This window comes from Phasianus colchicus, chromosome 3 (genome assembly GCF_987193195.1).
Source record: "Phasianus colchicus chromosome 3, bPhaCol1.hap1.1, whole genome shotgun sequence".
NCBI classification, from domain to species: Eukaryota; Metazoa; Chordata; class Aves; order Galliformes; family Phasianidae; genus Phasianus; species Phasianus colchicus.
This window is the reverse complement of record NC_143438.1, coordinates 50,276,929-50,290,339: the sequence shown is the minus strand read 5'-3', so window position 1 is coordinate 50,290,339 and position 13,411 is coordinate 50,276,929. Positions and strand designations below refer to the sequence as shown.

The 13,411-nt window shown below is 39.4% G+C and overlaps 1 protein-coding gene across 5 annotated transcripts in view; it reads right to left on the bottom strand.

Annotated features, from left to right (window-relative positions):
- TAF4B (TATA-box binding protein associated factor 4b) overlaps window positions 1-13,411 on the bottom strand; it is a 74,399-nt gene that overhangs the window by 14,676 nt on the left and 46,312 nt on the right. For 4 of the 5 annotated variants that reach the window (XM_031612956.2, XM_090137492.1, XM_090137493.1 and 1 more), the window contains 2 exons: window positions 12,818-12,874; window positions 1,253-1,372 (listed from right to left, as the gene is read on the bottom strand). In XM_031612956.2, the coding sequence (XP_031468816.2) occupies window positions 1,253-1,372; window positions 12,818-12,874 (177 nt within the window). Of the gene's footprint in view, window positions 1-1,252; window positions 1,373-12,817; window positions 12,875-13,173; window positions 13,287-13,411 lie in introns of those variants that run through there. The other variant, XR_016465143.1, reaches the window with a different exon arrangement.

Genomic DNA, 13,411 nt, shown 5'->3' with positions numbered 1-13,411 from the left:
GTAGCTACTCAAAAGTTTATCATGTTGTTTTCTATAGTTTGTTTAGATACCAGTTCCTTCCCTTTACTTGCAGTAAATAGTGAGCCTTTAAAGACTTGTGTGTCTGACTCCACAACAGAACAACAACAAAAAAAACAACAAAGAAAGGAAGAAGTTTACCCCACCTCCTCAGAGAGGTCTTTTGTCAGGCTGAAAGAAAACTGACAGGACAAATACCACTACTGTCTCAAGTCATGTTGCAAATATCAGTTGAGCTTTATACAAGGGTCCTCCCAGATTACAGCATGCAAAAATGTGAGAGTATTTTCACTCAAGCATATAGTTAAGCTTCTGAGGACACAAATAGAAAAAAAGCCTTAAGGTTTATCAGACAGGAAAAGCACTACTTCCACCACAAGTTACTTCCTGGGGCTTCTGCTCATTGTGCTTAGGTGACAGGCCAAGCAGCCATTCACTCATACAGCATTGAGGCTTCATGAGAAAGAATGGCAAATCTGGCAACATTTGCAATGCAGCTGGCAATACCCTTCTCCCATTTTCAGCCAAGATGATGATTTCTAACAGAAGCAGGCTGTCAGTCTTCTTGGAAAGAACTTCAGCAGCCTCATTAACTGTTTCCAGGTTTTGGAAACAGTTAATCTCCAGCAGAACATTAAGAGATATGTTCAGACCAAGGTCTGTTAAAACCACCTTCAAGGCATTTTTAAAGTGTTGGATGAGACAGAAAAAGAGATGTGACTCACTGCAGGAAGAGAATGGTCTAGCTTTATGTATTTATTTATGGTGGTTTTCTTTTGGTGATTCAGCCAAGACAAATTCAGAGCATAGTGAAAAAGAATCCCTATGCACTGCACATAGAAAGAAGTGCACAATCAAATGCCAAATTCATTTCAAAAAGCCATCCAAAGCTACCACGAATTCGGCTGGTGGACCATGACAATTAGCTGCCACGAAAGACTACTACAGTAGTATTATCCTCCAGAAATTTCTCTGAGCCACCACTCTATTCAATCAACACACAACATTCTTCATAGTTCTTGATATAACACACAAACATGCCATTAAGTTTACCAGAAGCAACCCTTGCAAGTATCTAACACATGGACTGGTTTCCTTACTGTAGGTAACCAATCATTCTGTAAAAAGAGAATTCGTTTTCCCTGTAGAAATTTCTTCCTACAGGGAAGAATGAAAATAGTTCAGTATGAAGACACAACATCATCATGCAAGTCATTGCAAACCATCTCAGTACCTCTATCCCAGATCCAGCATTTGATGAATCCAGTGGTCTCTTCTTCCTTGGTCCAATGGCTGCCAAAGCTGTGAGGTTAGCTTCTCTTTGTTGCATTTGTGCTAATTCCAACTGTTGCATCTAATTCAAAAAGAAAACACCTACATTAAATACAGTACACAGAATCCTAAAAGGCTAGTGTTTTTTGTTTTTTTTTTTTTAATCATTGTTTCAGACAGTTCTGTAATATGTAAGTAAATGCTTACTGCAACAACATATTTGACAGCATCATTTCCTGTCTTTCTGGACACTCTTGACAAATTCCAATAAGTTGTTCCTGAAATGTTAACAGTCCTACAGGCAGTATTGCATAAATAACGTTTTCTATGGAGACTGTACTGTAACAGACAACGGGGTCACAACAGGAGCCTCTCTGCTGGTTCCTTACATCAGAAACCACTGCTGATTAGCAGAGAACATTTCGTCAGAAGTGATGTATGTGACTGCATTATAAGTTGAAGTTACTGAGCTCTACAGAATAAGAATATGCCTAGATCCCAATATCAATTCACAACTGTAAGACTAGAACTCTTTAAGCTGTTTTACCCCAACCATAAACTTGATGTAACCACTCTGAAATATCTCATTATTCAGATAAATAGGATGCTTTCAGTTCACTAATGTTTTCCCCTGCCCTCCCCTGAAAGTATTTGAATCTCCAAATATATCATGCAAGTTAGAGATGTAGATTTGTTGGCATATATTTGGTTTTCACTCACCTCCAAAATCCCTCAATGCAAAGACATTTTTATAGACAACCTCTGCCTGAGTTACACAGACTTAAGATGGGATTATTTATTTAAAGCCAGATCAAGTAGCCAGCAAATCTCTTCAACAATATTTTTATTAACCTCAAGTAAAAAAGCAAGACTTCCCTTTCTTTTACATGTCTGAGGATAGGAAATAGCTTCTGGAACAGAGAAGGAAGGAGAGAAGGAAGAAGAAAGGCATACGTCCACACTTAAAGATACATACTATTTTGCTCTGTTCAATAGATGCCAGCTGTTCTGGAGCTCAACCCAGGCAAGCCTGGTGACAGACCTGCTAGCTTGGATTGCCCCTTTGCTAATACAACTACACTGCTTTCAGATGTTTCAACTGTCCAGCTGGGAGCACAGGCAGAAGGGAGAATTCTCCCTGAAGAAAACACAACTTCTCTATTTCATCAGGCTGAGTTTGTCCTTCAACACAAACCTCTAGGTTTGATGCCAGTCTTTGGATTATCTGACATGCAACTGCAACAGCACCTCAGCCAGCACTCTCCCTGCTCTCAGAACTTACAAAATCTGTTTGGACCAGAGTTCTCTGCATGTGTGTGCATGCAGTGTTTTTAGAAAAGAACACACAGCCACAGCATGGCAGCGAATTATTGAGTTCTCCTCCCTTCCTCCCCCCCAGTCATTAAAAAATAAACCGGAATTCCTCATTCAGTCAGTACAGTTATCTCACTTATTAAGCCTGAAATACACTGTTTCCTTTTATTTTTTCTCACTTTTCAGCTGAGATTTCACTTGAAGAAAAAAATCAACTTGAAAGACCACCTGAGCTTGTCGCTCCTACATTAATTACCTCCTCCACTTGCTACTACTACTTAAATCAGAATCTGCAATAAAGAAATACTGTTGCTGTTGTTTGTTTGTTGCAGTAGCAAAGGATAGTTTTTTTCCCCTTCTGTAATTTTGCTTTAATGTCATTTTTTCTACCATTTTACTTAAGATAGACAGACTTGTTCTTATTTTACTGATGCTGGCAGCTTCACATCAAGCAGTGAATTAGCTAGGCTATTAAAAAGAAAGAAAAAAGAAAAAAAGGTACTTCAGTGAGTGATTCCTAAACGAACATCTTTCCATTTAAAGCTCAAAAAAACACACATTCTCAAGATTTTTCAACAGAAATCGGGGTATGAAGACTTTGCTATGAGTAGTTGCCTTTTTTCTTGTGTAAGAATGAGACAAATGATTCAGTTATGCAAACAGCAGAGTTTACAAATCAGCACTGATCACAGTTTTTAGGCTTTTGCTTGCGGAAAAGTAGCAGTACTTCTGCAACACTAGATACCATCATTCACTTACCACATGCTATTCTTGCTCTTCTTTTCAGTGTAAACATTTACAACTTTATTCATCAGAATTAACGTAGTTCTGTGTGCTTAATATCTTCCCCTCAAAGCATTTTTTTTCTTCAAGTTATACCTCTCTGTTTACAAGAATGTTTTTAGGGACTGTAAGGTTTTATGTATCCCTTAAATTTGAGAAGTGCTAGTGCCCCACCTTGTCCAAGGCTACCTCCAGCTGGCCTTGCTGTATAAAATGTTTCAGAGCTGATGGATCTCTCACCAAGCAGTCCCAAGATGATGTTGGAAACACCTATGCACTATAATCTGTGCCTGCAGTAACTTCTTCATAACTAGTCAGATCATTCAATCAGCCAGAATCAGACAAAAGCTTCAGAGCAAGAGAATCAACACCAAAAAAAGGAAATTGCCGTCTTGTTGCATTCTAGACATCTCAGACTTCTTTTTGATATCATAATTAAGACAAACAAATTTAAACATTCAGTTTCGTAATGTACTCAACGGATTCCCATTCAGAAATACAGCCAATCATCCAAACTACAGCAAAGCCAGCAAAATCGTCATTTCAACAAGTTCCGTTCCCTTTAGAAGTGTAACATTAATGCCCAAACATTGTGCAAGCAGTTAAAGGATGGGGATAAGAAAATGGTGAAGATAACATCAAAGGACAGCTGAGGATACTGACTGGCTAGCTATTGTTGCATTTTCCTAAACAAAATTAGGAAAGAGCAAGAGGCAAAGACTGAGTCAAATCTTTTTTAACTGGCATATTCGTAGCACACAAATTAGGGCAGAAACATCACTGCAATATGCAAAAGGCATTAAGACTAGTATATACACCGTACTGAAATACAAGGCAAATACATCTAGCATTGTTTCTCATGGTGGGGCTGTTTTCTTTTAATGTTGGTATCTCTGAATAAAATAGGATATAAATAGAAACTGTCACATTCAGACTTGTATCTTGAAAACAGTTTTTTTATGTCTTCAAGACAGAAGTATATAATGGCAATTCAAGAGAGACAGAATGAACCTGTCATAGACTGACCCACAACGCAGGTTTCCCCCTCAATCTGACTTGCTTCATCTACTGAAAGATGCTGCTGTTTCACTATGACATCGAGACAAATGCACGTTCCACCCCAAATTCATTCCTCAGGATCAGCGTGAAGAGGGGGACAAGCTCCAGGCAAGTGGCAGATGAGTGCTCCTGCTCCCCCTTTTCTGATTTTTATATACACGAAGAATTACAGTACAAAGAGTTCTAAAAACCTGTGTATAAAGATCAAATTGCTATGAAAACGTCTCAGAACTTGTAAAATAGTCTTTGTTGCTGCTGGCCTTTTTAATAATAAAAATAGGGTTTAAAGTCTGGTCTTGCAGCAAGCAGGAATCTCTAGGGGGACACAATAACCATTTTAGCTAATCTGACCTGCAGCACAAATCAAAAAGTAAGGTATGTTTTAAAGGCCTCTCTTACACTGAAACGGCATTTGCAGCATGGCTGTAATCACACAAAATGAAAGGTTTTCAAATTGACCTCTCTGTTCTTCACTCAATCCTCTACTGAGGAAAATATTTCTTTTTCTGCTCACAGAAATTGTAGTCACGATGCCTCATATCCACATCTCAGAAAATATGCAAGATCTATTTTTACTGTTATATCAGTGACATTTTTGGTGGCATTTTAGTATTAGCAATTAAATTTCAAGCTGACAACAAGAAGCACTTGGGATGAAGCGTTGAGACTTTTTAAAGTTGATACTACATGTTGCTTTTAAGCCTTTTGAACTAAAAAGTACGTGACACGTGATTGTTCACATTATCAAAGCTCCAATAATTCAAACCCTGTAAATCTAGTAAAGTTTTCCCTAAACCTGCAAGGAAGAATCCCTTAAGCACAACAGAAGGAAGGAGAAACTATTCTCTACTAGAAATAAACTCATTAACACCAAGTAATCCATGAAGCAAATGGCAGCAGGTGACTAACATCAAGTAAGGAAAAAGGAGAGAATTGTTGAATGCATCTCCACTTTTGAAAAGGAGTAACAAAAGCATTCGTGTTCAGTCACAAAGCAGAACATGATTCCAGCATTTGGTATAAGCTTTCACAGAAGAGAAAGTGCATGAAACCTTTACTCTCTGGATTGTCAGTAACAGGTCTGAGGTTAAAGAGGAGCCAAACAGATAGCAGTCATCCAGCACAATGCTGGCAGATGACAGGCACCTCAAGAAATTCATGCCACTGCCCCATCTGTAGGAGTTCCGATACAAGAAAGTGTTAGGAAAAACACTGAGAAAAATCTGAGAAGTGAAGAAAAGAATATCTAGGCACTAGGAAGTTATGTTTAGGGGAAAAAAAAAAGCAGTCTTGGCAATGCAGTAACAAGTAGAGACACAGAATCACAGAATTGCCAGGGTTGGAAGGGACCTCAAGGATCATGAATCTCCAACCCCCCTGCTACATGCAGGGCCACCAACCTTCCTACCTACTGCTAGACCAGGCTGCCCAGGGCCCCATCCAACCTGGCCTTGAACACTTCCAGGGATGGGGCATCCACAACCTCTCTGGGCAGCCTGTCCCAGTACCTCACCACTCTCTCTGTAAAGAATTTCCCCCTGACGTCCAACCTAAATCTCCCCTCCCTCAACTTAAAACCATTTCCCCTCGTCCTGCAGTTAATAGGATGGAAATGAGCTCAGAAGAAATGGTGCTAAGATAGGTGGAAAGCTAAACACTGCAATTCTGGATTTGGTTTTAACTGATATAAGGGAAGAGACTAAAAAGTGTATCCAGAAGATACTGATTTTAATATCAAGAAAAGAGCAAGAATTGGGATGTCTCTGCATACAAAGTTGTAGACTGACAGAGTATGGGACAGATTAAATAAAATATTTAAAGTAACAGAAGAACTGGCAGAAAAGGAAAGCAGGGAAGGCTGAAGACAAGTTAATGTATGCCTAAGGCTTATGTGTGCTACCCAGCAGTAAGTACATCAGGAGTAATAAAAGCACTACAGCAGATGAACAAGAATTTGTGTAAGACTTGCAGGAAGGAAAAAAGTAAGAGCTACAGGCATACAGAAGAGATATAAGACCCAAATTCTTCCAGCTTCCACAATGAAGAAATTAATAAGTTAATTAATATCAAAATATTACAGATAAGTCAAAGCAACAGTCATCAAAAGACAACAATTCCTTCTAACTAGCTCGCAGCCAAACACATGTGTACGTACTCTTGCCCCTTACTAAACATTTTAAGCACCTTAACATTTAGCTCTTTAAACTGGGGCACAAAACACACTGAAATTAATTCTCACCTTTTTATCCATTCTTTTTTCCAACCACCCTTTTCAACTGAAGTTTCGTTGTGTTTCACTGTGTCCCCCATCACACGTTTTTAAATCTTCCTGTTGTTCTCAGTTGCTTCTCCCCTTTCATTGTCTCTGGAAGAATGCTTTCCAATTTTTTGCACTCCCTTCAAGCATTTTAAGGAACTTGTGACAAAAATGAAAAATAAACCTTAAAAATCTGTTTTTGGTTTTGTGCCTCTCACATTGGTTGTCATAAAGCTCAATGAGCATTACTGCCTCCAGCCTCCACCTTTCCTATACAAAATGTTCTGCCCTACAGGTTGAATGCTGCTGAATAGCAGAGTTCTCCTACGGGGGGCATTCTCTGAAGAAAACTGACATTTGAAGGCAGCATATTTAAACATTTACCATCCTCTCCTCTTGCCTATGATGCATTTCCTCTTCTTGCAATTGCTTTCTTTCATACTGTTTTAATTAGCTATACAATCAGTTTCTACTGACTTTTCCCTCTGTTGTAATTTAAAAGCAGAAAGGCAGAATAGCATGCATTGAGTTGACATGCAGCCTAACTTACAGAGTAGTACCAACTACTGTAGATTTCTTCCAAGTTAATACTTCACATAGATGCTTCAGTGGCAAAACGTGCCTGAAAGTAGCTGCATCCTCCAAAACCAGATGCCTTAAATATTTATACCATAAAGGCTGAAAAGTGTTTTAAAAAATAACAGAAAATTTTAGCAACGCAACCATGCAGCAATCAACCACAGGTTAAGAAAAAAAAGAAACATTGAAAAGTTTTTTTGTTTTGCTTTTCCTTCAGTAGATACTTGACATTTTCTAACACATAAATAACTAGGTACCTACAGATTTAAATAAAGATCTAAAGAAAAAATCCCGGAGTTAAGAAGTTACTGCACCCTAATTTTGCCCATTCTTGTTAAGAATTTCTCAGGTTTGGACTGCATATTTCATTTTTCTGCATATTTCATTTTACTAGCTTTTTAACAAATATTGATGTATTTCTGTGCTCTCTGGAGTATGCTGAGACTCTGCATCCCACCAGTTTGCCTTACTTAGTTAGAGGCCCAGAAAAGTTCATGTGTGTCTAGCATCCAGCAGCAAGAGAGCATCAAGCTCTCTTTAAGCATGTTGTTAGACACAGCTGAGGCAACATTATTGCGAGGCCAATAAAAGGCTACACCACCCTGTCAAAGCTATCAGCTACCCCATAGTTTTCATTGTTTCTGATGCTGTTTGTGAGAAGACTCAGGCCAGTGGACCTGCATTACCACAACAGAAGAAATGGACTTGGGGGTGTTGATCGACACTCAGCTGAACATGAGCCAGCAGTGTGTTCAGGTGGCCAAGCAGGCCAATGGCATCCTGACTTGTATCAGAAATAGTGTTGCCAGCAGAAGCAGGGAAACGATCATCTCCCTATACTCAGCCTTGATGAGGCTGCATCTCGAGTACCGTGCTCAGTTTTGGCTGTCCCACTACAAGACAGACATTGAGGCTCTTGAGCACATCCACAAAAGGGCAACGAAACCGCGAGAGGTCTGGAGCACAGGTCTGACAGGGAGCAGCTGAGGGAACAGGGATTGTTTAGCCTGAGAACAGGAGGCTCAGGGGAGACCTTACCACTCTCTACAACTGCCTCAAAAGAAATCGTGGCAAGTTGAGGATCAGCCTCTTCTCTGATATAACTAATAACAGGATGAGAGGGAATGGCCTCAAATTGCACCAGCGGAGATTCAGGTTGGATGTTAGGTAAAATTTATTCTCCTAAAGAGTGGTCAACCACTGGAATGGGCTGCCCAGAGAGGCAATGGACTCACCATCCCTGGAGGTGTTCAAGAAACCTTTTTCTTATTGCAGGGAAAAAAAAAAAAAAAACCATACCAAAAAACCAACAAACAATTATGCCTATTCGATAATCATGTTTTTTCAAATACCACAGAAGCAGGTAAGAAACACTACAGAAAAATAAAGACAATATAAATCAGATAATTAATTTGAAGCTCTCAGGAAGTCAGTGAAAGCTCATGAAAAGCCCATTTATGGCAATGACATCTTATTTGTTTTTTTTGCACTGGAAACTGAAGAATTTTATTTTCCCCTGCCACAAGAGTAGTCTTACAGAATTCCAATCATTAGATTCAGAAAACTAAATATAGAAGAAGCAAAAGAGTTGCGGGTAGGAAAGGAAACGATTCAATAGCTTGAAAATTGAGAGACAGAGATGGCAGGGAGAAGAACTGAGTTAGAGATATTTGAGAATGTGAGCGGAAAAAGAGGAAGAGTTAGGATGGACACATGAAATAGAAAAAAAGTGAGATGATTTTTGAAAAAAGATAATACAGAACAACAGCATTTCAGCCATTAGATAACTCCCAGGAATGCACTGGAATCATGTTGACTTCAGTGTTTTCTGTGGGGTTTATTTTGTCTTTACAGAAAAATAGTGTTCAATCTTTTCCTCCAAAACAGTTAATGAGAAAGTCATTGAATTTTCACAGTATCTCATCAAAATCATAGTAAAACAACTTGTAGGAACAAAGAACTAGAAAGACCTTTGAAGTCATCAGAATACAAAGTTGCCAGAACAGCCAGGGATGAAGCAAGTTGGCTGTTTATCATCAGGTAGGCACTCCACATGCTCTTCCCCTTGTTCAAGATGCAGCTGCTCACCTTTTTCACTGTAGGGTGCATCAAGATAAGAACACAGGTGAAGGCCACTATTGTGGCTTAAACAAAGATGCTTTCAGTATGATACTTGTTCACCTGCTTAACCTGAAGAAGCATTCTTGCACACGCAAAATCTGAATGGCTTGCCCAGTTTCCACCTTCCTCCAGCTGTAGTACAAACAGACTCACTTTTCAAGATGACACAGAACAAAAAAAATCAGAGTTTGTATTTAAATTTACAGTACACTGATGCATACTGTCATTTTTACAGGTCGTCTTTGATGTCCTATGCATATACCATGCTTGTTGAACTTTACTGCATCCTACACTTAAGTGATCTCCTTTCAGAAAAAGAAAGGAAGCTAGAGATAAGCTATAAATACAGCTACAAGAATTGCATCAATTGAATATTGTTTATAACTAGAAGTATAGTTGGAAGTAGAACATGAAGTATCAGAAAGCACCTGAAAAAAATTAAAGTTTAAAAGTACAAGCATCAGGGACAGCGCAAGGACTGCATCCTTCTCAGTTTGAACCTGCAGCTAAGGGTGAATGAAAAGCAGAGGCAATTCATCCAGACTTTGGAAATGCTTTTATACAAAGAGCTGGCCTATGAGGTGAGCAAGGACAAAATTCTTGAGTGGATAAAGGAGCAGCTTCAGGCAAGCCTAGCAGCTGCCTCAGAAAGAATGTGCACTTTCCACAGCTATTAAAATTTGCTGAAACAGGTGAAAGGGGGAAGTCAAAGACTTAATTCATAGCCAGCTAAGAATACAGCAAAACAAATGACTTAGTATAAGGGAAGTTTTAGGTAATAGGTCATGCAAAAAGGGACAAGAAGGTCACAGCAATTATGTATAGTCTTTTAGATAAAAGAATCCGCTACCAGGTCTCTGGATGCACTTCCAGCAATTTCAAGAAGCTGCCCCCAGCTACTGGATGACAGCACATCCTGAATTTAAAAGTATTCATTGTTACAATATGCACCCTATATTTTGGGAAACATTGCTTTAGAAAACATCCAGAATGTCCAGTGCCATTACTCCACACCCTTTCCCTACTCCCAGCAGGTCACCATTAGCATACAGAAGACAGCTCTGAAGAAGGAAGGCCCATATTCATTCTTTAAGACCTACAAAGGGACAATTAGATTAGCCTTTCTAGTGGATACTCAACCAGAACTGCCTGGAAGGGATTCGATTCCAGCTGAGAAAGGAACTGCAATTCCTACCTTTGGTTTGCTAGGAATAGGCTACACTCACAGCTTGACCAATAAGAATGACAATGGTGAGCCTTTTCAGGCTTTCATCTCAGCACATCCTACAGAAGTTTCAGGTTTAGGATGTTTGTTAATTTCAATTTTGCTCTTATTGCAGACCTACTTGCATTTGCATTTTCGTACAAAACTGAGCTAACCATCAATAAGGTGTCAAACTGACCAGCTTCATGTGGGTTCCTTACAACTTAACCTTGAAACAGACAAAAGAAAGCACCTATGGCACAGGAAGGTGGGTCACCTGCTCAGCTCACGAAATCTGGTGAAGTTCTGTCTGTCCCATACTCAGGAGAGCAGAGGGTAAGGCAATACCCACAAAAAGATCTTCATTGTTTAAAGTGGCATATCTGCCTGCTTTTCTCATGATGAAGCAGTTGGAGACCACTCCTTGAGTGGCAGAGCACAGACAAAATGCAAGACAAGCACAATTAAGGCTGTGTTAATCCAGCACAAGATAAGATGTAGGAAAGGATATGAACTAGAGAACTTCATACTCAAACAGTCATCTCCACTCTGTTGGTTACTTTTTTGTATACCTATAAGAAGCAAAATACACTCTCAAATTTCCTTTTTCTAAATATCCAAGTCATGGAATATTTTTCAAGACCCTGTATGCTATTGTTCAAAGGCAAAGAGAAAAGTAGTTGCATAAACTAATTGCTAAAATGCAGCTTTGCAGTGGTTCAATAAAAAACCTATAAAAACAATCAGATGATGCAGAAGTAAGGCCACCTACAAGACAAGACAAATCAGCATTTACCCACTGATTGTTGAACCTGGTGGCAACAAGGGAAACTGGAAAGGGCTTTAAGGCAACTTCTGTACTGGCAGATTATTCTATAAGCATGAAGAAGGAGTTGTAAGGAGGAAAAAGGAATTAAAAGATAGATAGTAAAGCAAGTTTTCTCTCCTCTCATTTTACAAATTTCTTCTACTCTGGTGCAAATCCAGAGCATTGATTCTAATAGTATTTTACTGGATTTCCATTTGTTTTGCCTCAGCTCCTACATTAATCCAAACAATAAGGGCCTTTAAAGCATTCATAAATAACCTGCTGCTGCTCCTGGCACCTAGGAGCCAAGTGCAGCAATGTTAAGCAACAACAAATTTCATAGTTCAAGAGGCACAGTTAAGGAAAAAGGTTGCTCAGAAAATCACACTCATTTAGCACAAAGATCCTTAAAAATTGCATGAAATCAGTCAAGTAACTATAGAAACCAATTTCTTCAGCTCTGTATCACACGTCTCACACCTCAATTGTCTTTATTATCATCTGCTGTCAGATCCTTAATCAGAAATGTGAACAGGCTTGATGATTTATTCAGCAGGGAAAAGAATCTGTAGGTCAAGTGAAAAATTTCACACACACATACACACACATCTTCAACCTTAGGTACTTTCATTTCATTCTGTTCCCAGTAGCTCTGGGGGCAACTCCAGTGAGATCCAATATTAAGGCTCAATTAAAATAAGCTCCAATTAGTGGAGCTTTTTTCTCTCAGGCTAGAAAAGTCAGGAAATGGATATTGGGAAATGTAAAAAGTCAGCTACTGAGAGGAGGCTGCAGACATAAATGAACTTATTTGTTGATTTCTACAGTTGCTATGCAGAGGCCTCTGGGAGTAAAAGCTTAACCAGTCTAAGCTATAAACTAAAACCCCTGCAGCTAAACATGAACTGTGTGAAACAAGGGCTCCATTCCAGAACAGAAAACTGCTGGGCCCAGAAAATTAAAAGCCAGAGGCGTTTTCCATTTAAAACTAAATCCCAGTACCGCCTCCCAGCCAAAGAATTATAAGCAGTATCAGATTTACAAAACGAACAATTACCCTGGAAAAATGTAGCCTATTGTACAGTCCCAGATGCTAAATCTCAAAGTTTCTTTTTTTTTTTTTTCTAATCCCACATTATACTCCTACCAAGTGTACCGCTGTAGTTTACAAAGAGCCATTTCTAAACAAGACTAGAACTACGAAAATAAAATGTTGAAAGAGAGCTCATAACTCATTGACCTCGTTTAAAGCACTGCCCTTGCCTGTAGCAGTTCCTGTCCTTCCCCAAGGCCTCTGCAAATGGTATGCAACAGCAAAATAAACCCTGACCTAATTGCCAGGACAGGGCTGCCAACCTTCTCTCAGCACACAAAGGCAAGCATGGTAACTTGAAAGACCTACCTCTTTCACTTTCTGCTTTAAACGCAGATGCTCTGGATCTTCTTTATTGGAACGGCTCTACCAAAGGAACAAGAAAAAGATTGAATAGGAATTACTAGCATCCAAACACCACAGCATACGTTAAATATTTAATAAATGACAATTTTCTCCTGTGATTGAAAGATTTTGCTCCAGGGGCAAATGCCTCAATCCAGACTGGCTCCCCTCCCCCTCCACATACACGCCCCCTCCCCCCCCCATCTGGGCTGGCTGCCTCTGCTCTAGCCTGAAGCAAGATTAAACTGAAAATGATGCTAACGCTGTCAGTCAGGTCCAGTCTAGGCATGATGCTGTTCATGTCAGCAGCAGACACTTACAAAGGACAGGAAGTGCAGGAAAGAAAAGGAGTCATAATTCTGTACTTCTGCAAGTACAACTTGATTCTTTCCAGTCTGGATTACATTTCCACCCAAGGGGATCCAGAAGTCAGCTCAAAAACAAAACAACAAAATAGGAGAGGATCGAGTCTCATTTCATTGTGCAAGATCTACTGCTTTGTTGGTGTTTTTTTTCTGTTGCTGTTTGCTTGTTTTCTTTTCTGCTCTTGTAGGGAGG